Source organism: Arvicola amphibius, chromosome 3 (assembly GCF_903992535.2).
Source record: "Arvicola amphibius chromosome 3, mArvAmp1.2, whole genome shotgun sequence".
In the NCBI taxonomy this organism is placed as follows: domain Eukaryota; kingdom Metazoa; phylum Chordata; class Mammalia; order Rodentia; family Cricetidae; genus Arvicola; species Arvicola amphibius.
Window position 1 is genome coordinate 183,959,928 of NC_052049.1, and position 23,195 is coordinate 183,983,122.

Here is a 23,195-nt window from a genome sequence, read left to right on the forward strand (position 1 = left end):
GGTATGCTACAGGTGCAAAGAAAGGTCCTAGCTGATGCTTAGTACCCCAAGGGCATATCCCTCCTTCTCTGCCACATAGAAGGAGAAAAGACAAGTTAAATCTGGGAGATGAAGAGCTGGGGCCTGGATAAGGGCCTGCTGGAGTCTCTGGAAGGGTTTAATAATGGGATGGAGAGGAGGCTCATGCAGAGAGCCGAGAGCTGCCTCATATAAGGGGCAGACAAGGAGAGAAAAAGAGGGGATCCAGGAACTCAGGAAGTCAGCTATTCCTAGAAACAATAAAACCTCTTCTTTTGCAGAAGGAACTGCAAGGGACTGAATTAGCTTTTTTCTGTCTAGGGTAATAGCTTTTTAGGTTGGGGTAATAGTTAGAAGGTGAGATTCTATAGTTTTTTTTTGGACAGGAAATTTAAAAGAGCAGAGGTATCAGTTTGCCGATCTACAATGATGGACTGCAAAGTAAAATATCATCTACATGTTGTATTAGTTTAGGCTTAGGGAGAGACAGTGAGAGGAGATCAGAAACTAAAGCCTGACCAAGTAGGTGTGGGCTTTTCTAGAATCCCTAGGGAAGGATGGTCCAGGTGAGCTGTGTGGAGAGGTGAGTGTCAGGGTCAGTCCAGGTGAAGGCAAAGATATTTTGAGATTGAGAGCTGAGAGGAATAGAGAAAAAAAAACATCCTTGAGATCTAGACCTGAGAAGTGGGAGGTTCTTGGAGGGAGAGTGGAGAGAAGTGTGTAAGGGTTAGGCACTACAGGATGAAGAGGGACCACTGTGGATTTAATGAGTTGGAGATCTTGAACCATTACAACTCCTTCAGCAGAGATGATTTTATTTAAAAAAAAAGAAAGAAAGGAAGGAAGGAAGGAGGGAGGAAGGAAGGAAAGAGAGAGAGAGAGAGAGAAAGAAAGAAAGAAAGAAAGAAAGAAAGAAAGAAAGAAAGAAAGAAAGAAAGAAGAGAAAAGAATTTAGAGGTTCTTTTGCTTGCCAAGTGTAACAATTGCTTTTCTTGCATGAAAGGGCAGACAGAGATACAGGAAGGCTTGCTGGTTTGGGAAAGAATGTCCAACTGGAGACAGAAGGCTGAGCCTAACAAGGAAGTCTGCTGGAGAGGATTAGGTAGCGACTCAGAGGATGTGGTGGGATTGCATGAGTTAAAAAAAAAAAAAAAAACATTTTTAAAACGACTTTTTTATTTTATTTTTATATGTATGAGCATTTTGCCTGCATGTATATATGTGCACTACAGTGCCTGCAGAGACCAGAATAAGAAGATGGAACCCCAAAACAGGAGTTTTTAACCAGTTGTGAACCGCCATGTGGGTGCTGGTAATCAAACCCAGGTCCTCTAGAGAACAGCATGTGTTCTTAACCTCTGAGCCATCTCTCTAGGCCCAAGACATTTTTTATTTGTTTTAACATCCCAATCAAAGTTTCCCCTCCCTCTTCCTCTGTATCTCTTCAGAAAAGGACAGGCTGTTATTATTCATAAATGCGGGTGACTGAGGCTGGTCCCACTAGGGGCAGTGGCAGGTCACCTAGGCCTCTACGGGTGGCCTGAGGTCATATAGGAGACAGACAGATATGCCATGAAGAAAGAGCCTGAGTACAGATTTTATTTAATGGGTAAGGGGATTATGGAGTGGAGGGAAGAGAGAGAGAGAGAGAGAGAGAGAGAGAGAGAGAGAGAGAGAGAGAAATACAACACAAGCCACACTGGATATCAGCTAGCCATGGAATATCTTCTATTAAGGCTGGATGAGGCAGTTCAGTAGGAACAAAGGGTCCCAAAGACAAGCAACAGAGTCAGATCCAGTCCCTGCCCCTATTGGAGGGAGGCCGCTAGTTAGTTCCCCACTGCTCAGTCCTGAAATAATCACACAGAAACTATATTATTTAAATCACTGTTTGGCCCATTAGCTCTGGCTTCTTATTTGTTAACTCTTACATCTTAATTTAACCCGTTTCTAGTAATCTGTGCATCGCCACATGGCTGTGACTTACTGGCTAAAATCTGTCTGCAGTGGTGCTACATGGCTTCTCTCTCCTCTGCCTACTTCCTCCTAGCATTCAGTTTAGTTTTCCTTGCCTAGCTAAGTTCTGCCCTGCTATAGGTCCAAAGCAGTCCTTTATTAACCAATGGTATTCACAGCATACAGAGGGGAATCCCACATCACGTCCCCACTATTAGGAGTACCACAAGAAGACCAAGCTACACAACTATAACATATGTGCAGAGTGCCTAGTTCAGTCCCCTGCAGGCTCCCTTGTTGTCACATTAGTCTCTGTGAACCCCTATGGCCCAGATTAGTTGATTCTGTGGGTTTTCTTGTGGTGTTCTTGACTCCTCTGGCTCCTAAAATCCTTCTTTTCCTTGTTCCTCAGGATTCCTCCAGCTCAGCCTAATGTTTGGCTGTGGGTCTTTATCTGATTCCATCAGTTGCTTAGTAAAATATCTTTGATGACAATTGGGCTAGACACCAATCTATGAGTATAGCGGACTATCATTAGGAATAATTTCATTGACTTTTTTTTTTTTGCCAGTTGTGTTTAGTGCTATCCTAGGTCACTGGGTATCCCATTTCTGAGTGCTGGCCCTTAGGGATGGGCTCCTGCTTGTGGGACAATGGAGATTTGTCACTTGTATTGCTTTGATAAAGCACTGATTGGCCAGTAGCCAGGCAGGAAGTCTAGGCGAGATGACCAGGTAAGAAGCATAGGTGGGGCGACCAGAACAGGAGAATTCTGGGAAGAGGTAAGACTCCGTCTGCAGTCATAACCCAGACACAGAGGAAGCAAGATGAGAATGTCTCGCTGATAAAAGGCACTAAGCCACGTGACTAACACAGACAAGAATTATGGCTAATGTAAGTTATAAGAGTTAATAAGAAGCAGCCAGGTGGTGGTGGCACACACCTTTAATCCCAGCACTCGGAAGGCAGAGGCAGGTGGATCTTTGTGAGTTCGAGGCTATAAGAGCTAGTTCCAGGACAGGCTTCAAAGCTACAGAGAAACCCTGTCTCAAAATACCAAAAAAAAAAAAAAGTTAATAAGAAGCTTGAGCTAATAGGCCAACCAGTTTATAATTAATGTAGACCTCTGTGTGTTTCTTTGGGACAAAATGGCTGTGGGACCTGGCTGGACAGAAAACCTCTGTCAACAAATGCTGCCAATGTGGACAACTGCATCCACATAAAACCCGAGAGAGCTTAGAAATTAATTCAAGATACAAAAGAACAGCATTAAGTTTGGCTTTTTTTTTTTCTTCTGAGACAACGCTTTGGTGCCTGTCCTGGAACTAGCTCTTGTAGACCAGGCTGGCCTCGAACTCACAGAGATCTACCTGCTTCTGCCTCCCAAGTGCTGGGATTAAAGGTGTGCACCACCACCGCCCTGGAAGCTTGGCTTCTTGACGGCAGCATTTTCTCAGGTGGGCTGTTTGTTAGAGGCAAATGCGTCTCATTTAAGAGAGGTTTCCTGACTCAGCTTTAGCTGCAAAAACCTTGCAGCCCTTTTAAGAGGCTCTGCAACAAAGCACTTAAATGGTGTTTATGAATAGCTGACAATATGCTTTTTGGTGGTGGCAGGGACCTTGAAACTCCACAGAATTGTGGCAGTAAACATGGCTTCTGCCAGTACCTCTGCCATGAGGCTAGACTCTCAGGAAGCTAAGCAATGGGTGGATCCAGGCATCAAAGTCACGCCATTAATCCTATCCATATTGCTGAGCAAATTAAAGACTCATGTGGTCAGAAAAAGAGAGATATACAGTAAAGATAGATTCAGACAAAGAAAACCTCTAAATGGCTTACAATGTGTTTAAAAATATATATAGACTTGGAAAAGAAAAGAAAAAGGATAAAGTCCTTGAAAGAAAGAAAGAAAGAAAGAAAGAAAGAAAGAAAGAAAGAAAGAAGGAAAGAAAGAAAGTAGCTGGGTATGGTGGTGCACACCTTTAATCCCAGCACTTGGGAGGCAGAGGCAGGTGGATCTCTGTGAGTTCAAGGACATCCTGGTCTACAGAGTAAGTTCCAGGACAGCCAGGGCTAAACAGAGAAACCCTGTCAAAAAAAAAAAAATTAAAAAGAAAAAGAAAAAATAGGGTTTAAAATAAAGCCATGTAAAGATGGAAAATACACAGAGAGTCTGGATACTGTATGTTATTGTGCTTCTTTGAATTGTTTGACTGCTGAGGAAGGAACAACAGCTGCTAAAAGAACTCTTTAAGTATGAGAGTCCATTATAGATCCATGACCCAGGAGACCACGGCTTCTCTCAGGATTCCTGCAGCTCCAGAGATCAGTCAGCCTTAAGCTCGAAGCTGCCAGGTGCCATTGCAGTCTCCTGGCTCACTCTTCATCTTTATATACTTTGTTTATATTTGTTCACATTTGATGAGGCCTTCTGATTAGACTCAAAGGAGGCTGAGATTTAAAGGTTTTTTTGTTTTATTATCTCTGGCAACAAATGGTTACAGGAGATGGCAGCTCAGGCTCCATTATCCCTCATTGCTAGGAGTCCTAGCTAGGGTTACCCTCCTGGCTGGGAGTTTCCATTGCTCTAGGCTTCTAGCTCATCCTAGGAATGCCCCCAGATTCCATTTGTTTCTCCCAGTACGCTCTCCTTCCATCTTCTCTCAACCTGATCCCTCTGTTCCCATGCTCCCCTTCCAGCCTACCCCTACCACTGGTAATGTTCATTCTAGATGGAAACTTCACCCCAGCCCCTGGCATCCATATATCCAAAGAGTCTGGAATGTTTAGATAGAGACCCCACCCTAAGCCCCCTACGTTCCCCCCAGTAGCCTTGGTCCAGACTCCACCCCTGAGAAAGCCCACTAAATGATGACCCCTCCCCAGAGATGCTCAAGACCACCCCCACAGGGTATTTAAACCGTCCCCCAGAAAATAAACACGTGGTTTTCTGGTCTTCCTTTCCTTTGTCCTCTCTGGGGGGCTGGAAAGCCACCCAGGAGCATGGTATCTATTAAACCTGGGCTTTTTCTAATTCGATCTGATTTGCTTTGATTTGGATTGGCATTGGCGGATAGGCTTATCAGAGTGTAGAAACTTGTTTCATTCTTCCCCCCACCAAGACATGTTTGATATTTGGAGTGAAATCCTGTGTTAGTTAACTCTTCTCATTGCTCTGACAACGCAGTTTAGAGAAGAGTTTATTTTGGCTCACAGTCCGAAGACACAAGTCTATCATGGTTGTAGGCAGAAGCAGCTAGTCACGTGGTGTCCACACTCAGGAAGCAAAGAGAGACAAAAGTGTTGGAGCCCAGCCCATGGGATGTCCACTCACATTCATGGTAGGTCTTCAGAGGTGTGCTTCCCAGGTGGCTTCAAATCCCAGGATGCTGGCAATCAAAGACTGCGCTTATATGTTTAGAAAGTCTACACGCTACTGTAAAATATTTTGCATCTATTTCCTTTTGCAAATTCTGCAAAAGTTCTGAAACTCCCAATTTTGTTCCTATTCTGAGGCTGAGGCAGGAGGGAGGCACCTTTTTCCCTTGTTCAGTTCCACAATGGCAAAAGAAACATCCAAAGTATGCAGAAGCACACGAAATGGAAACTAGAAAAGCTTCTCTTCCCTGTTTAATTACACCATTCAAGGTTAACACGTCTGGCACAAAGAGCACAAAGCTTCATGATTTGTCTCTAAGCATTTATGGACACACACATACATGCTATTTATTGGAAAATTAATTCAAGGGGTCAAAATAATTTCCCTATTTTCTTCTTCAACATGTTAAAATAAATATTGGAGGAGATAATGCATGCTTAGAGTGTAAATTTAAAATGTTTAAGGGATATAAAAGCAGTTACCACTACTGACCCTTCCAGCTAACTAGTCCCTTTGCTGGGGACAAGCACCACTCCTGGTTTCTTAATCATCTTTTCAGATACATTCTGTAATATGTATGTTAAACCACATAAAATTAACCTTCTAAAGTAACAAATAAATTCTTTGAGAATCATATATTTGTGTGTATACATACATTTTTATTTTCATAACGGTATCACACCATATATATATATTGCAGTATGTGCATGTGTGTGTGTGTGTATGTATGTGTAGTGGCATTCCTAAGTATTAAACCTTGTGTGCACGTACGAATGTGTATGCATGTGTATGTACGTACTGGCATTCCTAAGTATTAACCTTGGACCTTATACATGTTAGGCAAGTGTTCTATCACTGAGCTGTAGTATATCTCCATCTCATTTTAAATACTTTTAAAGTCAGGGTTTAGCTAAATTGCTCAAGATGACCTTGAATTGTAACCCTTGTGCTTTTGTTCTTAAGTAGCTGGGATTACAGGGCTAAGTCATCAGACCTGGATTCTAAAAAGTCTTTTTTTTTTCTTCTTTTTTTTTTATGGAAACACAGTGACATCATTTGTAATTTCTAATTTTATTTATTTTTTAATTAATTTATTTATTATGTATACAATATTCTGTCTGTGTGTATGCCTGCAGGCCAGAAGAGGGCACCAGACCTCATTACAGATGGTTGTGAGCCACCATGTGGTTGCTGGGAATTGAACTCAGGACCTTGGGAAGAGCAGGCAATGCTCTTAACCACTGAGCCACCTCTCCAGCCCCCTCTAAAAAGTCTTTTAAGACTACTTTACATTTTTCTGGAGTACTGGGGATTGAACCCAGGACATAGAGCTGGTGAGACAAGAACTCTGTCTGCCCCACGCTACATCCTCAGCCTTCTGATACTTTTATGATTTCATTTGAGGAGTAGGGAAAGACATCTTATAATAATCACTTTTTTTTCCTCATAGGAACTTGGTGGTGGGTCACTTATTTTTAAAATATTTATTTATGTATTTATGTATGTATGTATGTATTTATTTATTTATTTATTATGCATACAATATTCTGTCTGTGTGTATGCCTGCAGGCCAGAAGAGGGCACCAGACCCCATTACAGATGGTTGTGAGCCACCATGTGGTTGCTGAGAATTGAACTTAGGACCTTTGGAAGAGCAGGCCATGCTCTTAACCACTGAGCCATCTCTCCAGCCCAGTGGGTCACTTTTTTATTATTTTATTTTATTTTTCTGGTACCTGTCCTGAAACTAGCTCTTGTAGACCAGGCTGGCCTTGAACTCACAGAGATCCGCCAGCCTCTGCTTCCCGAGGGCTGGGATTAAAGGCGTGTGCCACCAGTGCCCGGCTGTGGTGCGTCACTGTTTTCACATTAAAACAGCAAAACCAGAAAGTCAGGTGAAGGAGTGTATGTCTGGAGTCCCAGCTCTTCTGAAGGTTGGGCCCAGACTTTTGACACCAAGCTGGGCAATGGAGTGTGTGTGTGTGTGTGTGTGTGCGCGCGCGTGTGCGTGTGCGTGTGTGTGTGTGTGTGTGTGCAGAAAGATGGAAAGAAAAGAAAGGGGGTGAAGGCTGAGTGTGTTCCTTCCACTACAGGTAATAAGTAGCAAGCTTGTGGGTTTAGACCCATTCAGCTGGCATTGCTGCCAATATGGTCATGCATTACACCCTCTCTGAATAATTATGTATGCACGTATGTATGTGCACAACGTGTGTGCCTGGTGCCCCAAAGACAAAGAAGAAAGTGTCAGATGCACTGATACTGGATCAGACTGCTAGAAGCAGCCATGTGGGTGCTGGGAACTGAACCCAGGTCCTCTGTAAGGACAGCAAGTGCTTTAACTACTGAGCTATCCAACCCCACACTCACCCTTTTTATAGAATCTAATACCAATATAAAGCAAGTTTTTGCTTGCTTTTAGGTCACACACGAGTGAATTTGTGTTCTTTAAGGTTGGTTAAACTAGTGTTAAAGGGACAGAGGACCTGGTTCTTTCTTACCTCACTTCATCCCATAAACCCTAGTTAGCAAAAGACATCACACTTTTTAGTTTTGGGGGAGGTGGTTTTTCAAGACAAGGTTTCTTTGTGTAGCTTTGGCTATCCTGGAACTCACTCTTTGGACCCGTCTGGCCTCATACTCAGAGATCTGCCTGCCTCTGCGTCCTGAGTGCTGGGATCAAAGGTGTATGCCATCACTGCCCAGTTTAGACCTCATTCTTAAAATAGGTCTTGTATCTCAGTCCTGTTGGTTGAATTTCCCCTTCTAATGGCTGTTATAAGTGAATATTTGAGTCATAAGCTTTGCAACTGTTTCTGGAACATGCCCTATAACTCATTACAAAACTGTTAATAATTAAATTGAATAGTTAAAAAAATCCAAATGTATCTCAAAGGAGATGAGAAAGTCCTAAGCCTAAGCCTGTTACAGTTGGGGACCAAATAAATAACAAGAAACAGCACCTGCTCTCCAGTTCTGCGTCATCAGAGCCTCTGAGCAGTTGCTGCTCATTGCTCCCCCACCCCTTAACTCTATGCCTATTCATAAGATAGAGTCAATAACGATAACACAGACCCTTACTTTTCTTAGTTAGCACACTTTTGGTCTACAATTGGGAACTAAGTTAAAAATGAAGAGATTAAAAAAAATTTTTTAAAAAGAGAAGTTATTCCAGGCCAAAAAGTTGATCCAATGCCAAGTCGAGTCAACATCTAAGTTTAGACTCTGATGCAGAGGCCTAGCTCCTGAGGGAGGTTTTCCAAGGTTTTATAGCAGTGATTTTAATAGCATTACTAAAATATGCAAAAGTAAACATTCACATGGATTCAAACGAGAAACATTGAAACAGTAGAGAAATACAAGTATTTTGATCTCTGGATCTCTGCCACCTACTCTAATAAACTCCAGACGGTGCTACAGTTGAGTGTCTCTGATGCTCACCCAAGCATGTCCAAGGCTCTGGAGTCATCTCCAGTACACATGTGCATACACACACTCATGCAAACACACACTCACACATATATGCATGCACAAACACACTCACACACACACACTCATACACACATATACATGCACACACACACGCTCACTCACTCCAAATAGTTTCTATCTCCCCCTTTCTAACATATATGTGCATATGAAGGTATGTGTGTAATTTCTTCCCTTATACAAGTATTAGGGAATCTGCTATGTAAAGAAAATGCAGGGCTGGAGAGATGGCTCAGTGGTTAAGAGCATTGCCTGCTCTTCCAAAGGTCCTGAGTTCAATTCCCGGCAACCACATGGTGGCTCACAACTATCTGTAATGGGATCTGGGGCCCTCTTCTGGTGTGCAGGCATACATGCAGAATATTGTATACATAATAAATAAATAAATAAATAAATAAATAAATAAATATTTTTTTAAAAAAGAAAATGCAGCAGACACATTTCTACACCTGAGGATACTTGTATGAAGGCACAGCTTTAATACTGCAACCCAAAGACCTACTACACTGATGGGGAAAATGGAATACCAATCAGTACACCATTTTGGAGCAGAGTGGGAGAATTTAGAGAAGTCAGTGTCAACGGGAGACTGTGGGACAGCAGCAAAAGATACAGAGGTAACCCGAGTGATGATGTGAGCTTCACAGGCAGTGTGAGCCGTGGTGTGAGCACAGGCTTCACAGGCAGTGTGAGCCATGGTGAGGGCACAGGCTTCACAGGCAGTGTGAGCCGTGGTGAGGGCACACGCTCCACGGGCACGGAAGCTCTCACATCCAATTTCTACCTCAATCATGTGCAAGCCATGTTACCTTGGGCAAGACATTTAACTTCCCTCTGAGTCTTGGGCTTTTACATTTTTGTTTTTATTACATCTACATGTATATGTATCTGAAAAGATTTCTTATTGTTATTTTTAAATTTACATGTATGTATGTATGCTTGCCTGCATAACGTGTGTGTACCAACCATTTTCACAATTTTATCTGTGTTGATCCACGGGGAGGAAGGGTTTGCCGTCTTCTAAGGGCCTTTTCAATTTCTCTCTGCAGGGTTTTAATTCTTGCAGGAGTATCTCACCTCTTTGATTAGCTGTCCTCCAAGGTGGTCTATTTTGTTTTGCTTGGTTACTGTGAAGGGAATCTTTTTCAGCTTTCTTCCTTTTAGAGTTTGTTATTGGCAAATAAAAAACTACTGATTTTTGTTAAGATTTATTGATTTTTTTTAAAATTATGTATACAGTGTTCTGTCTGCATGTATGCCTGCAGGCCAGAAGAGGGCACCAGATCTCATTACACATGGTTGTGAACCACCATGGAGTTGCTGGGAATTGAACTCAGGACCTTTGGAGGAGCAGTCAGTGCCCTTAACCTCTGAGTCATCTCTCCAGCCCCCCCAAACTACTGATTTTTGATGTCCATTTTATTTAATTTATTTTTAAAGACTTATTTATTTATTATGTATATAGTGTTCTGCCTCCATGCCAAAAGAGGGCATCAGATCCCATTATAGATGGTTATGAATCATCATGTGGTTGCTGGGAAACTCGGGACCTCTGGAGGAAAAGCAGCCAGTGTTCCTAATCTCTGAGCCCTATCACCAGACCCTGGATGTTCATATTATATCCTGCAACTTGGTTGAAAGTATTTCTTCAATCTGAGTTCAGATAGAGTTTTTAGGGTCTCAAGTACGGATCATATCATCTGCAAATAGGGGAAATTTGACTTCTTCCTTACCTGTCTGAATCCCTTTTATTTCTCTTCTCTTAGTGCCATGCCACTTAGAAGTGGATGGAGAGTGCTCCCCCAGTCCCACGGCATAAAAGTGATTGGAGTGTGCCCCCCCCCCACTGTATTGAAGTGGAAGGAGAGCGCCCCCAACCCCCCCATGGCATAGACGTGGATGGAGAGTGCCCCTCACAGCATAGAAGTGGATGGAGAGCGCCCCCCCCCCACAGCACAGAAGTGGATGGAGAGCGCCCTCCCAATGCATAGAAGTGGATGGAGAGCTCCCCCCCCCCCCCCACAGCATAGAAGTGGATGGAGAGGCCGGGCGGTGGTGGCGCATGCCTTTAATCCCAGCACCCGGGAGGCAGAGGCAGGCGGATCTCTGTGAGTTCGAGACCAGCCTGGTCTACAAGAGCTAGTTCCAGGATGTTGGGGCAGCTGGCCCAATCCCTGCGTTCAGGGGCGTGGCTGCCCCAGGGGAGTAGGGTACCCTTAAAAAGAACCAGGGCCCGGAAGGAGTTCTGGTTCCTGTCCCCCGCATTACCTTCTACTTCGCTGGACCCTTGGTTCTGTATGTTCCCTTATTTTCTCCTTTTATTAAAACTGATTTATTATAAAAGGACTATTTTGGTTATTTCCAAACCCCTCCGACCGCCGGTACACGCCGGTACACCAGGACAGGCTCCAAAGCCACAGAGAAACCCTGTCTCGAGAAACCAAAAAAAAAAAAAAAAAAAAGAAGTGGATGGAGAGCGCCCCCCATTGCATAGAAGTGGAAGGAGAGCGTCCCCCCAGCATAGAAGAGGGATGTGCTCCCCCCCAAAGAAGCTGCATTCCTGACTACAGGTAACGTTTCTTGTTTTTTTCTCCATTTAGAGTAAGATTGTTTAGATGTTTGTAGCATATAGCTTTTGTCTGCATTCCTGACTGTGAACCATGTGCATAACTGCTGTCTTCAGAGGTCATAAAAGGACATTAGAGGCCCAGGAACTGAGGTTACAGAGGGTTGTCAATCACCATGTGGGTGCTGGGAATCCCCTTGTATGCAATTGGTAAATGTAAGCAAAGCACTTCCTTGAGTTCTGTGTGCTGTTCCAATAAATCTATCAATATCATCAGTAGGAGATCCCAGGAGCCTCCATAAAAGCCAGTAGGTCAAAACACAAGTCAAACAACCTGGGGACTGAGGCCTCAACTTGTGATATCTGGTTGTCGTCATCGTCGTGTTGCTCCTCCCCGCCCCCCTCCCCCCTCTCGCCTTTCTCTCTGCCTGAGTCAGGATTACTCACTATGTAGTGCAGCCCTGGCTGATTTGTCTGGAATTCAGAGATCAAACAGCCTCAGCTTTCCAAGTGCTGGGATTAAAAGTGTGTTACTCTGCCCAGATTTTAACGTACTTTGCAGAGTATCAGAACCGAATGGATGCCATTCAGGTAGTAACTGGTGCAGAACCCAGAGTGTTGTTGAGAAATTTCACATGGGTCATGACAAGCAGAGGTCACAGAGATATTTCGTATTGTCCAAGAGTAGGAGTCTTAAGACGGCTCCTCGGGAGTGCAGTCACAAATATTAAACACTAAAGGCTGATAATTCTGACCAGGTAGTAGAAAACAGGTTGTGGGCCTCAGCTACTCTGGAGGTAGGAAAATCACTTCATGTCGTAAATTCAATGTTGGTCAACGTAATACGGTCAAATTGTTTATTTTTGAGGCAGCGTCTCTTTGTAGCTCAAACTGGCCTTAAAGTCAGAAATGACCTTGAATTTACTGCCTCTACCACGGAAGATGGGATTACAGGTGTACTCCGTCACACCCAGTTTGTGCGGTGCTGAGCTCAAAAAAAAAAAAAAAAAAAAAAAAGCTCTCCGGCATAGCAAGGCAATCGACATCCTCAGCTCTAGGTCTCTTAAAATCAACCAACCAACCAAAGCCTTTGAGAGAATTCTAGCAGTAATTGTGCCAACCGACACTGAACACACTCCTGGCTCCCTAGCTCCCTCCTCTCTCACCCCAGAATTCTTCACTTTGTTGCCCCATGGTGAGATGCTCCCCACTTGACTAAACAGCACCGGGTTCCCGGCCGGCGTCAGTGTGGGAGTCGCTGTGCGAGCGAGCGTGCGCACGCGTCCACCCACACCGCTTCCATATTGTCCACCGCGGCGCCCCGTAGCAAGCTCTTGGCCAGCTCCACGTCGGCCGCGCAGGCGCCCTGGGCGCGTTCACCTGCTGCCGTTGTCGCCGCCGCCGCCGCTGACGGAGCTGGATGGGGGGCCGAGGCCAGCCGGTGGCACCCAGAAAGAAGAGACGCGGCGGCGGCGACGCCGACACCCGCACGGCGATCGCCCCGAGGTGCCCGCGAGCTCCACAGTCAGGCGGCGAGGCCCGGGCCCGGCCGCCCCGCGGGTAGACAGACGCCGACGCCGGCCCCTCGCCGCGCCATGTTCAAGAAGCTGAAGCAGAAGATCAGCGAGGAGCAGCAGCAGCTGCAGCAGGCGTCAGCCCCTGCCCAGGTACGCCGTCCCTCTGCGCCGGGCCCGGGAGGCGGGCGAAAGTTCCCCCGTGACCTCCGCCCTCCCCGCAAGCCGGAGTCGGGCATGGGTTTCGGACCGCCCTGGTGCTCCAGGAACCCTGGCCCTGGTTACTCCCGGACTCCGTCCCGGTGCCCGCCGGCGGGACCCACGGTGACATCTGGCCTCGGAGTTTCCCCCCCTAAGGACCGACCCGGCCTGAGGATGGGTGCGATGGGCGCGGGTCCAGTGTGGGGACGTCCCCTCCCCCGCCCATGCGAGAGACCCTGACTCTGAAGTGATGACGGGGGTGGGCGACCCAGGTCCTCTGCGACCTGGCCGAGGTCCCCTTTGTGTCCACTGGGCACCGAGCCTGGAATGGACAGGATCCTGATGGAGAAACGAGGGCACAGGGTCGAGCCGTCCCGGGCCAGGCTGCCTGGCGGAGCCGGAGCCGAGGGCCGCGTTCCAGCGCCCAAGGCTGTCACGAGTTAGTCACCTCGCATAACTTGGGTGATGGCGGCCAGGGCGGAGGGGCAGACGCTGCGCAGGACGGGCACGGAGCCTGTCGGCCACCCTGCTCTTGCTGCTTTTCAGGAAGGTGGTTGCTTTTAAGGGAGTTCGTTTCCAGGGCCAGGGGGGCGTGTTCGCAAGAGAAACTGACTGGCTGCTGCTGTGAATGAATGCCTTTCCGAGTCGCAGTGGCCTGAGCACCGATTTCTTCCTTCCTTTTAGGGTTCCTAGAAAATTTGTGTTCCAAGAAAGGCATTATGTTAATTTTCTCCCTGCTTTTCAAACTATTGTAAGCTTTGAAATAATACACATAAACTTTGTTAAAATTACAGGTGACTATCTGAAGGGTTCATGAAGTGCATTTTAGTGTACTAACCTAAATTTGGACATCAGTTTCTTTGTTTCTCAGAGGCCTTTGTGTATATGCTTTCTGGTGCTTAGCTTGCTTTCCATGGAGATGCTGTCTGATGTTTGTTGCTAGTAGAGTGCCAGTCAGTGCTGGTGGTTCTGGGGAAATATTTGCAGAACAGCCATACAGTAGAACAGTGATATTGTCCTTCCTTCCTTCCTTCCTTCCTTCCTTCCTTCCTTCCTTCCTTCCTTCTTTCCTTCCTTCCTTCCTTCCTTCAAAATAATTTAACATGATAGCCATCTAATTCCTAGTCATATTTTGCATTTTTTAAAACTATGTAGGATTAACTTACTAAAAGAAAAATTAAACAGATGGGGCTATGAATGTAGCTCAGTGGTAGAGTGCTTGCCCAGCATTCACAAGACCCTGTGCGGTGTGTGTGTGTGTGTGTGTGTGTGTGTGTGTGTACGCGCGTACACATGTGCGTGTTACATAAGTAAAAACATTTTGGCATTTTTGTTCTCATATTAAATCTTATTAAAACTTGCTTAACTATTATGAAAATCAAGATAGGAAAGGACAAATGTTTTGAGTCTACTTATATGAAATACATAAAGGTAATCAGATTCATCAGGCTAGAGAACAGAATCTGGCCCAGGGACTGTCGGTGGATGTTACTATTTAATGGTTGGCAGCGTTTCAGTGGGTTAAGGAAGCTTTGGAGATGAATGGTGGTGATGATCTCATGGACTGTGAATATGCTTCATGGTACTGTACACCTACATATGTTCAAAATGGAAAACTGAGGTGTGCATGGTTTATCACAATTAAAACATTTTTAAAAAGCAATGTAAATGCCCTGCTTGAATCTACATGGCTGTTTATTGTTTTTAAGTAGGGCCCTGAAATAATAGTTGATGTAGTAGAAATTAAAAAAAAAAACAAACCATAAAGTCCTAGCAAGATGTCTCACAGATGGCAGAGGAGTCCCTTCCTGAAGGGACATAGCCTTATTGTAAATCTGAGTTTGCAGTGTGTCTCTGTCTTAAATTCCCAAAGAAGGCCCAGAGATGGGAAGAATCCGAGTTTATCCTGATTGTTTATTTTATTTTTGAGACAGGTCTCTCTGCATAGCCCTGGCTGTCCTGGAACTTGCTCTTTAGACCAGAGATCCGCCTGCCTCTGCCTCCTGAGTGCTGGGATTAAAGGCATGTGCCACCACCGCCTGGCTGTCCTGATTGTTTATAATTTGTGTTCCTACCAAAGAGGACTCAGTGTCCATTGATAATGTTTTATATAGAAATATAGTGTTATATATTTTATCTTTTTAAAATTTTATTTATGTATTTGTTTTTAGATATGAGTGCTCTGTCTGCACTTATAACTATGTGCCAGAAGAGGGCATCAGATCCCACTGTAGATGGTTGCAAGCTACCATATGGTAGTCAGGAATTGAACTCAGAATCTCTAAGAGCAGCCAGTGTTCTTACCCATTGAGCCATCTCTCCAGCCCCATTGTTATGTTTTAATAGAAAAATCTTTGTTTATGTGATTAAAACAAAAGTGTCTTGCATGCAGCCATCAGCAGAGAGGAGAGAGGAGAGAGGAGATGGACAACTCCATATCCACACTCCTGACCTAAGAAGCACTTCTAGACCAGTGGTTCTCAGCTCCCATGATGCTGAGACCTTTGAGAGTTCCTCATGTTGTGCTAACCCCAACTGTAAAATTATTTTTGTCGCTTCTTCATAACTGTGATTTTGCTACTGTTATGAATCGTAATATATCTATGTTTTCTCCTGGTCTTAGGCGACTCCTGTGAAAGAATCCTTCGACCCCCAGGTTGGGCACTGCTGCCCTGGACTGTTAGGGACCTTGACTCAGACCAAACCAGGGTTTACAGCTTTGACACGGGAAGAATCTTGGGACTAGCCAGTTGGAAGCAGATTGTAGATTTTATTAACGATATTTTGATACAGGCTTAAGTACAAGACTTAAGAAAAAAGGGACTCCCCAAAGAGCTGCAAATGTTAAGATGTACCCCAGTGTGAGTATAGGCTCCTCAAGGGAGAATGAGCGATGCCGTGTCTACCACTCTGGTGGCTTAGGCCGCATCTGGAAAGGCTGCTGAGAAACCTTTATTTTTCCTTCTCTCATTTGATAAGTGGAAACATGAGGTGGCTCTGGAGAAGCCTCTGGTGGAGTTCTGATGAGGTGAAAGCAGGAGCCACACAGGATTGCAGGGTCCAGTAGGTGCGAGATTCCTGGGAGCTGCAGGGTTATGGCTGGGAAGGGAGAAAGGCCACAAGCAATTGTGCAAGTCTGTTCTGCCTCCAGCACATTCCTGGGGCACAGGTTCTGTCTCCTTTTTGGTGCCAAGATTTTTCCTGTCTCAGAACCAGCCTTGGTGATACACATCTAGAATCTCAGCACATGGGAGACTGAGGCAGGAGGATCAAGAGTTTGAGGTCAGTCTGGACCCAGACTCAGATAGAAAAGAAAAAGGAAAATCTATAATTTGAATGTTAGGGTCATAAAAGTTTTGAGAAACTGGGATAAACTAGCCTGATTTGTGAAATTACGACATCCAGAGACATGAACAGGGGTGCACTTCGTGCGCACTATCTTCAGCTTTACACCCCAGGGGATGCAGACAAGTTCAGTCTGTCTTACTGGGCTGGCTGAGAAGAGAAGGCTACAAATGACTACAGCATCTTAACTTGTAAATGAAGGTCAGGGTCTTACTAACAGTTATGGCATGCAAGCGTGCGCACGCACACATACACACACACACACACACACACACACGCACGCACACACACGCACACACACGCACACACACCCATGACCCTCCCTACCCCCCCAGCAGGCACACATACACTATACATACACTTACACACATACACACACATGACCTCTCCACTCCCCTACAGGCAGGCACACACACACACACACACACACACGCACTTTTTCTAGCTCCCTCTCTCTCTCTCTCTCTCTCTCTCTCTCTCTCTCTCTGTGTATGTGTGTGTGTGTGTGTGTGTGACTGGCCATCAAATCCATGAACTTGGAATACTAGGCATTGTGCTCCACACTGAGCTGTGCCTTCAAGATGGAGAGGAAACTGAACAGTTAAACTACTTACCTTGGAATTGGAACTGGAGTGTGCTAGGACAGAGATTGCCACGGGAGACTGGGCCACATTGTTTCCTGTGTCACCGCTCCCACTAGTGATGCTCTTAGAAGGTCACTCATTGTACTGTTATCTTTGGGGATGTGCTGGCGTTAGTGCTGCTGACATGAGGCACCTATTGTTGTATAAATCCCAAGTCTTCTGAAAGCAGTGATGGGATGGGAGCAGCGACCTTCCATCCTAGGACTCTCCCCTCCCCTCCCCTCTCCTTCTCTCTCCTCCCCTCCCCTCCCCTCCGGGTGCTGGCCTAGGGAGTGTGAGCAGAGGGTTCCATTGTACAGTCAGGCTTTTGATCCGCCTCTTTACTTCTATAGCTTACACGTACCTTTTCCTTTCAGTCCTAAAGCTCGCTAAGATGCCGGGGATGAACACTGCCTTACTTTCTTCGTGTCAGTGTTCCCTTCTTTGGATCCTGGGGTTGCGGCACCTCAGCTGTGCTGGGTCTCTAGCTGTTTATTATTTACCTCCAGGCTCCTGAAAATTGCTTGAGATTTCAGAACTCTCCGGAAATGCAGTGTATGTACCTCAGATGCCATGTTTAACTGGAGGTTGCCTTAAATCATTTTGATGAGTGAATTTCACGTATTAAAAACTTGTGTTTGAGAAGTTAAGCATTTATAGCAGGAGACTGACGGCTCATTTCTAGAACTGCACTTTAGATTGCAGACTGACAAAGGCGCTTGGTTGAGGCATGCTGAGAAGCTCCAGCTAGTGACTGAAGCATGGTGTCATGTGGACACTGTAAGCCCATGATAGGTCCCTACTTAACTGGCTTGTCCACTTGATTGGCAGTTACTGGAGCAATGTGTAATGCTGAAGGTCCTGTGCCCTGTCCCACCTTCGGTGTGTGGGAGGAGTTAAAGAACAGGTGCTCTGTGTGCTGGTGCAAGTCTAACGTCACTTCTGCTTCTGACATGGCATCTGCTTGGGGCAAAAGTCGAGAGGCAGGAGCTAACTCACAAGGCCTGTGAGTAGCCAAACATGCTAAAGATTCCATAGCTGATGTAAATCACTCATGAAAAGACATGGAAAACCCCTCATTTTGAGCTCTCATGCTTGTTTTGTCTTCAGCACCAATCACTGGAGCAGTTCAGTTCCTTCCAGACTGGAAGGGCTGAGGGGATGAGAGAACTTGCTGTAGGTGACTAGCTGATCCCCCTCAAAAAAAAGTGAATGTTGCTTCCTTTTTTTTTTTTTTTAAACTGTGATTAGTTGATTTCAGACAGTTAAAGATTCATGATAATTATGCCAGGCTGTGGTGGTGCACGCCTTTAATCCCAGCACTCGGGAAGCAGAGGCAGGTGGATTTCTGTGAGTTTGAGGCCAGCCTGGTCTACAAGATCAAGTTCCACGACAGACACCCAAAACTACAGAGAAACCCTGTCTTGAAAGTCAAAAAAAAAAAAAAAAGAAAAAAGAAAGAAAGAAAAGAAAAGAAAAAAGATTCATGATAATTAAACCTCACCAATACCTAAAGTGGTTTGTACATACAGAGTTGACTTGTGTTTCTATCAGTTCTACTATCTCACATGTCCGTGAAACACCTGGGTAATGCAGCCTCTAATAGAGTGAGTTTAAATGCAGACCATCCTACTAATAGGAATATACAAAATGTTTGGTTTTGCTTTCTTTAAATCATGTTGTTCAAGCTGGGATTGATGTTAATTCTTTTAAAAAAAATCATAGTTAAAAACACGAAATACATTCAAGTGTATAGATTGGAGGGTTGGTGACCGGGTGCAACAGCTTTGTACTTACAAAGATGACATGGTGCGTGAAGTAAGCCAGGTGGCTTGTAAGCTGTGCCTGGAAGTCTCCTCTTGTGTTTAGCGACAATGCATTTAGAAGATAGGGCTCATTGAGGGAGGTTCTCTCTAGGACCCGCTCCTTCGTGAGCAGCTATTGGTAGCTGACAGCCGCTGGGGAGGGGCTTCTTACTCAGGTCAGTCCCATCCTCCAGCAGTGCCTCACCTCCATGCACATAAGAGCAGCACTGGTTGAGCTTGGAGGGGACATGGGGGTGGAGGAGGGAAATGGATGGTGAATAGAATCACATTTCATTGTATATGTATTACTCAGGAATAACAAAAAGAAAGTATATCTCATAATGTAAAGTGTACATGCTGCACAGATGGGATGTGCAGTTCAGCAGTGGCTAACTAGATGGTGAAGACATGGGTTTGAGGCCTACCTGTTATACCCTGCGCTGATTAAAAGTTCCCAGGAACTTTTGTTTTAGGGGGTGTCTCCATGAATTGGGCTGAAGTATGGTGGCGTTATTATTATTTTTACTGTAATACTGTGAGTCCTAGAGAAATTCAAGAACTGATCATCTAGAGATAACCGGTGAAGGAGAAAAGGGAGTTAGAGCCTGTGTGCTAACCTAGTTCTCGCAGGTCTGACTTGAGCGCGCCACCGTAAGCTTTCTGAGAATCTAATCTTATCAGGACTGGGTACAGTATCACCTTCCTTTGTGCCTTCAGATTGATTGTGAGGACTCAGTGACAACAGACAAGAAGACATTTGTAGTTGTCAAGGATGTTTTTATTGAACAGTGCCTGCAAGGTGCGGTGCTGGGCCCCTGCAGGGCTGAGAGACATGGCTACTGTGATGGCGTGCACAAAGGTGTGCGTCAGAACAGTTTTGTGAAGAGGTGGCGCAGCACCCGAGGCTCTGTGGGTAAGGAGTGGGGACGGGGACTAAACACTGGTCATTGCAAAGTTCCTGTTGGTTTTTTACACAGCATTAGTGCTTCGTAGCCTGGAGACTGCACAGTTCTGTGCTGAGCAGCCAGGGATGGCGGAACTGGTCTCTGTTTTATGGCTGTCAAGATGTCGTCCAGGTTGACCTTACCTGCCACGTCCATGTGGTTATGGTGGCGTTCAGACAGGGGTTGGAGGTCTTGGTCTCTTGGCGGGCTGTTGAGAGGTCTCTTTCCCGGAGATGCCAGCACTTGCTATGTGCCCCTCTGCCTCTGCTTTCATTCAGTGTAGCAGGGATACACAGCTCTCGCCTCGGTCTCTGTCCTCTAGCCCCTGATTTGAAGGGCTTGTGTAACTACCTTAAACTTATCTGGGTAGTTGTTTTTTGTTTTTATTTTATTTTATTTTTAAATTTGAGTAAGTGCATTTTCAACAAATCATACTTTTAGAATCCCCCTTACATCTATGGTGACAGTTGTGGGAGTGAATGTCATTCACAAGCCAAGAGTCATGCGGGACCCACCACAGCACCCTGCTGGCTTCTCTTCTGTTTGTTTGTTTGTTTTGTTTTGTTTTGTTTTTGTTTTTCCAGACCGTGCCATGTAACAGCCCTGATTGTCCTGGAACTCACTTTGTAGACCAGAGTGGCCTTGAACTCACAGAGGTACACCCACCTCTTACTCCCCACCCCCGCGAGCCACCACCCTGCTTCTCTCTCTCTCTCTCTCTCTCTCTCTCTCTCTCTCTCTCTCTCTCTCTTTCTTTCTTTCTTTCTTTCAAGATTTATTTATTATGTATACAGTATTCTGTCTGCGTGTATGCCCGCAAGCCAGAAGAGGGCACCAGATCTCCTTACAGATGGTTGTGAGCAACCATGTAGTTGCTGGGAACTGAACTCAGGACCTTTGGAAGAACAGGCAGTGCTCTCAACCACTGAGCCATCTCTCCAGCCCCCTAGACCGATTTTTCTTATACTGAAGTTGAAGCCTCTGGTCAGCTAATAAAGAGCTTGGCAGGCAATGAAATACAAACACGAGCCTGGATAGAACCAGTAATTTTCTTAGCAAATAGTGCCTGCACGCACACATGCACACACATGCACGCACACGCACACATACATAGTCTCCAGCCCTTTACATTCAGACCTCTTTAAGTATGAGAGTTCATTGTAGACCCAGAAGACCACGGCTTCTCTTGTGATTCCTGCAGCTCCAGAGAAGGTCAGTCAGCCTTAAGCTAGGAGCTGCCAGGTGCCATTGCAGTCTTCTGGGCTCACCCTTCATCTTTATATACTTGGTTTTATATTTGTTCACAGTTGATGAGGCCTTCTGATTAGCCCCATAGGAGACTGAGATTTAAGAACGATTTTTTTGTTGTTGTTTTTCAAGACAGGATTTCTCTTGAAACCTGGTTGGTCTTGAACTCACAGAGATCCACCTTCTTCTGCCTCCCAAGTGCTGGGATTAAAGGCAGGCGCCACCACCCCCAGCATAAGGGTGATTTTAAATTCACATTGAGCTATGTTTTCAAGTGAGTACAAATCTCTATGTAGGGTGTCCTTTCCTGTCAGCTGGGTATTTGGAGACCTAAATTAATAACCCAAGATCTCTTAGACATTCTGGAATCACAACAGGGAATCGTTTGGTCCAGAGGCATTTCCTCTAGTCAGTAGCTTCTAGCTGTTTTTCTAGCATGTCTTCACCTCTGTTCTGCAGGGAGCGCTTCTCTTCTTGTGGCGGTCTCTAATCTCAGCCTTTGAAGCTTGGTGTGGAAACTGGTTCTAAGTATAAGAAGGGTTGCAGATGTATACTGCTGTGCTCCACATTGTACATGGGTGCCAAGCATCCAAAAACTCATACTTCATGCCTGTACAGCAATATTTTACACTTTGCCCAATATTCAGTTCCCTCAACTTTGATGAAAGCTGTCTGTGCAGTAAACAGGGGTCAGTGACTACCCCCTCCCCCTTTCCAAAACACAGCACAGACTTAGTTATGTGCATTCAAGATGTTTAAGCCATTGATAAAGATTATCACATTCACCTATTTACCTGTTTAAAATTTGAAGTCCCAGTTTGTTCATCTTATTTTGCCTTGGGTGGTAGAATATATATATTAAGGTGACTTGAGCATAGCTGGTTTCAGAGAATCGTTTGCTAATTTTCAGGTCACTTTTTAGAGGGAGCATATGCTGGAATTCTTTGTTGTAAGTAACAGAATTCAGTTTAGGCAAGAAGAAAAGGAATTTGTTAAAGGATGTTTGGTGGCTGACAGTTTCTAGAAGCTCTACATCATGGGCTCTTAAAAATGTTCAGCTGCTCACGCCTGGCACCAGCCTGGCACCCCCCACTGCACTGTGCTCCATGGCTGTTTCCAGGTCTGTCCCTTTGCTTACCGAAGGGTGACCTTTAACTTTGCACGTCTATTTTCTTTCTTGTGACTCAATCTCACATGGGTGTATCTGATTGGCAGATCTCAAGTTCCCTGTTGCAGCTGAAGGGGGGACTGGGCTAGTAAATTTTTAAGGCTTAATTTAGGGCCTTATAAGAGCCATTTTTATTGAAGAAGGTTATTGAGGCAAGGTGTACAGATGTGTCCTTGCTGTTTTCACTCCACGTCTGCTTCTGACATAAACATTGCTTCTATTCAGAAGCTAGCATTGGTTTCTACACTGTTTACTGGACGTCTGCCCTGATGCGAAGTGGAGCTTACAGCCTTTTGTTTGTCTTGGTGTGTGTATGTGTATGCCTGAGCTCAGGACCTTAGTTCTTCCCTGGCCATAGCGGTGTGTTCACACATAGGTTAGAGTTCCATCTGTTCACTTGTTTCTCATGTAGATGGTAGGTGGTTACTACTGTGTAGATAGGCGAGTAAGGAAGCAAGCGTGCAGGTGAGCTCAGAGGTATTTTGTTACAAGTACAGAGCAGTCTTTAGGGTTTGGTTCTATACTTTCAGGGCTGTTTTTACTTCATGTTAGAGTAGACTTTAGACCCCAGGTTTAGTATTTGGGCTTTTTGTTCTGTATCCAGGATTCAAGTAGCCATCCTGTTCTTAGTATCTCAGTTGTCAACTGTACTGTACATGAAAGACTTCTGACTAGAGAGGTGGGACATGCTGTTTACCTGTAAAATTCATAGTATTGACTGTTTCAGGGATATTAAAGTTAAAATTGACAACCTTTTTGTTTGTTTTTGGTTTTTCGAGACAGGGTTTCTCTGTGTAGCCCTGGCTATCCTGGAACTCACTCTGTAGACCAGGCTAGCCTCTAACTAAAAGAGATCTACCTGCTTCTGCTTCCTGAGTGCTGGGATTAAAGGTGTGCGCCACCACCGCCCGGCCACTTTTGTTTGGTTTACTTAAAAATTTT

General features: G+C 45.1%; 1 protein-coding gene across 1 annotated transcript in view; it reads left to right on the forward strand.

Moving 5' to 3' along the window:
* Positions 1-3,623: 3,623 nt before the first annotated feature.
* The window catches only part of Golga4 (golgin A4), a 96,538-nt gene continuing 76,966 nt past the window's right edge, over positions 3,624-23,195 (forward strand). Inside the window, exons 1-4 of the mRNA XM_042054755.1 lie at positions 3,624-3,749; positions 9,336-9,653; positions 11,949-12,089; positions 12,629-13,072. Coding sequence (XP_041910689.1) covers positions 3,624-3,749; positions 9,336-9,653; positions 11,949-12,089; positions 12,629-13,072 — 1,029 coding nt within the window. The remainder of the gene's footprint in view (positions 3,750-9,335; positions 9,654-11,948; positions 12,090-12,628; positions 13,073-23,195) is intronic.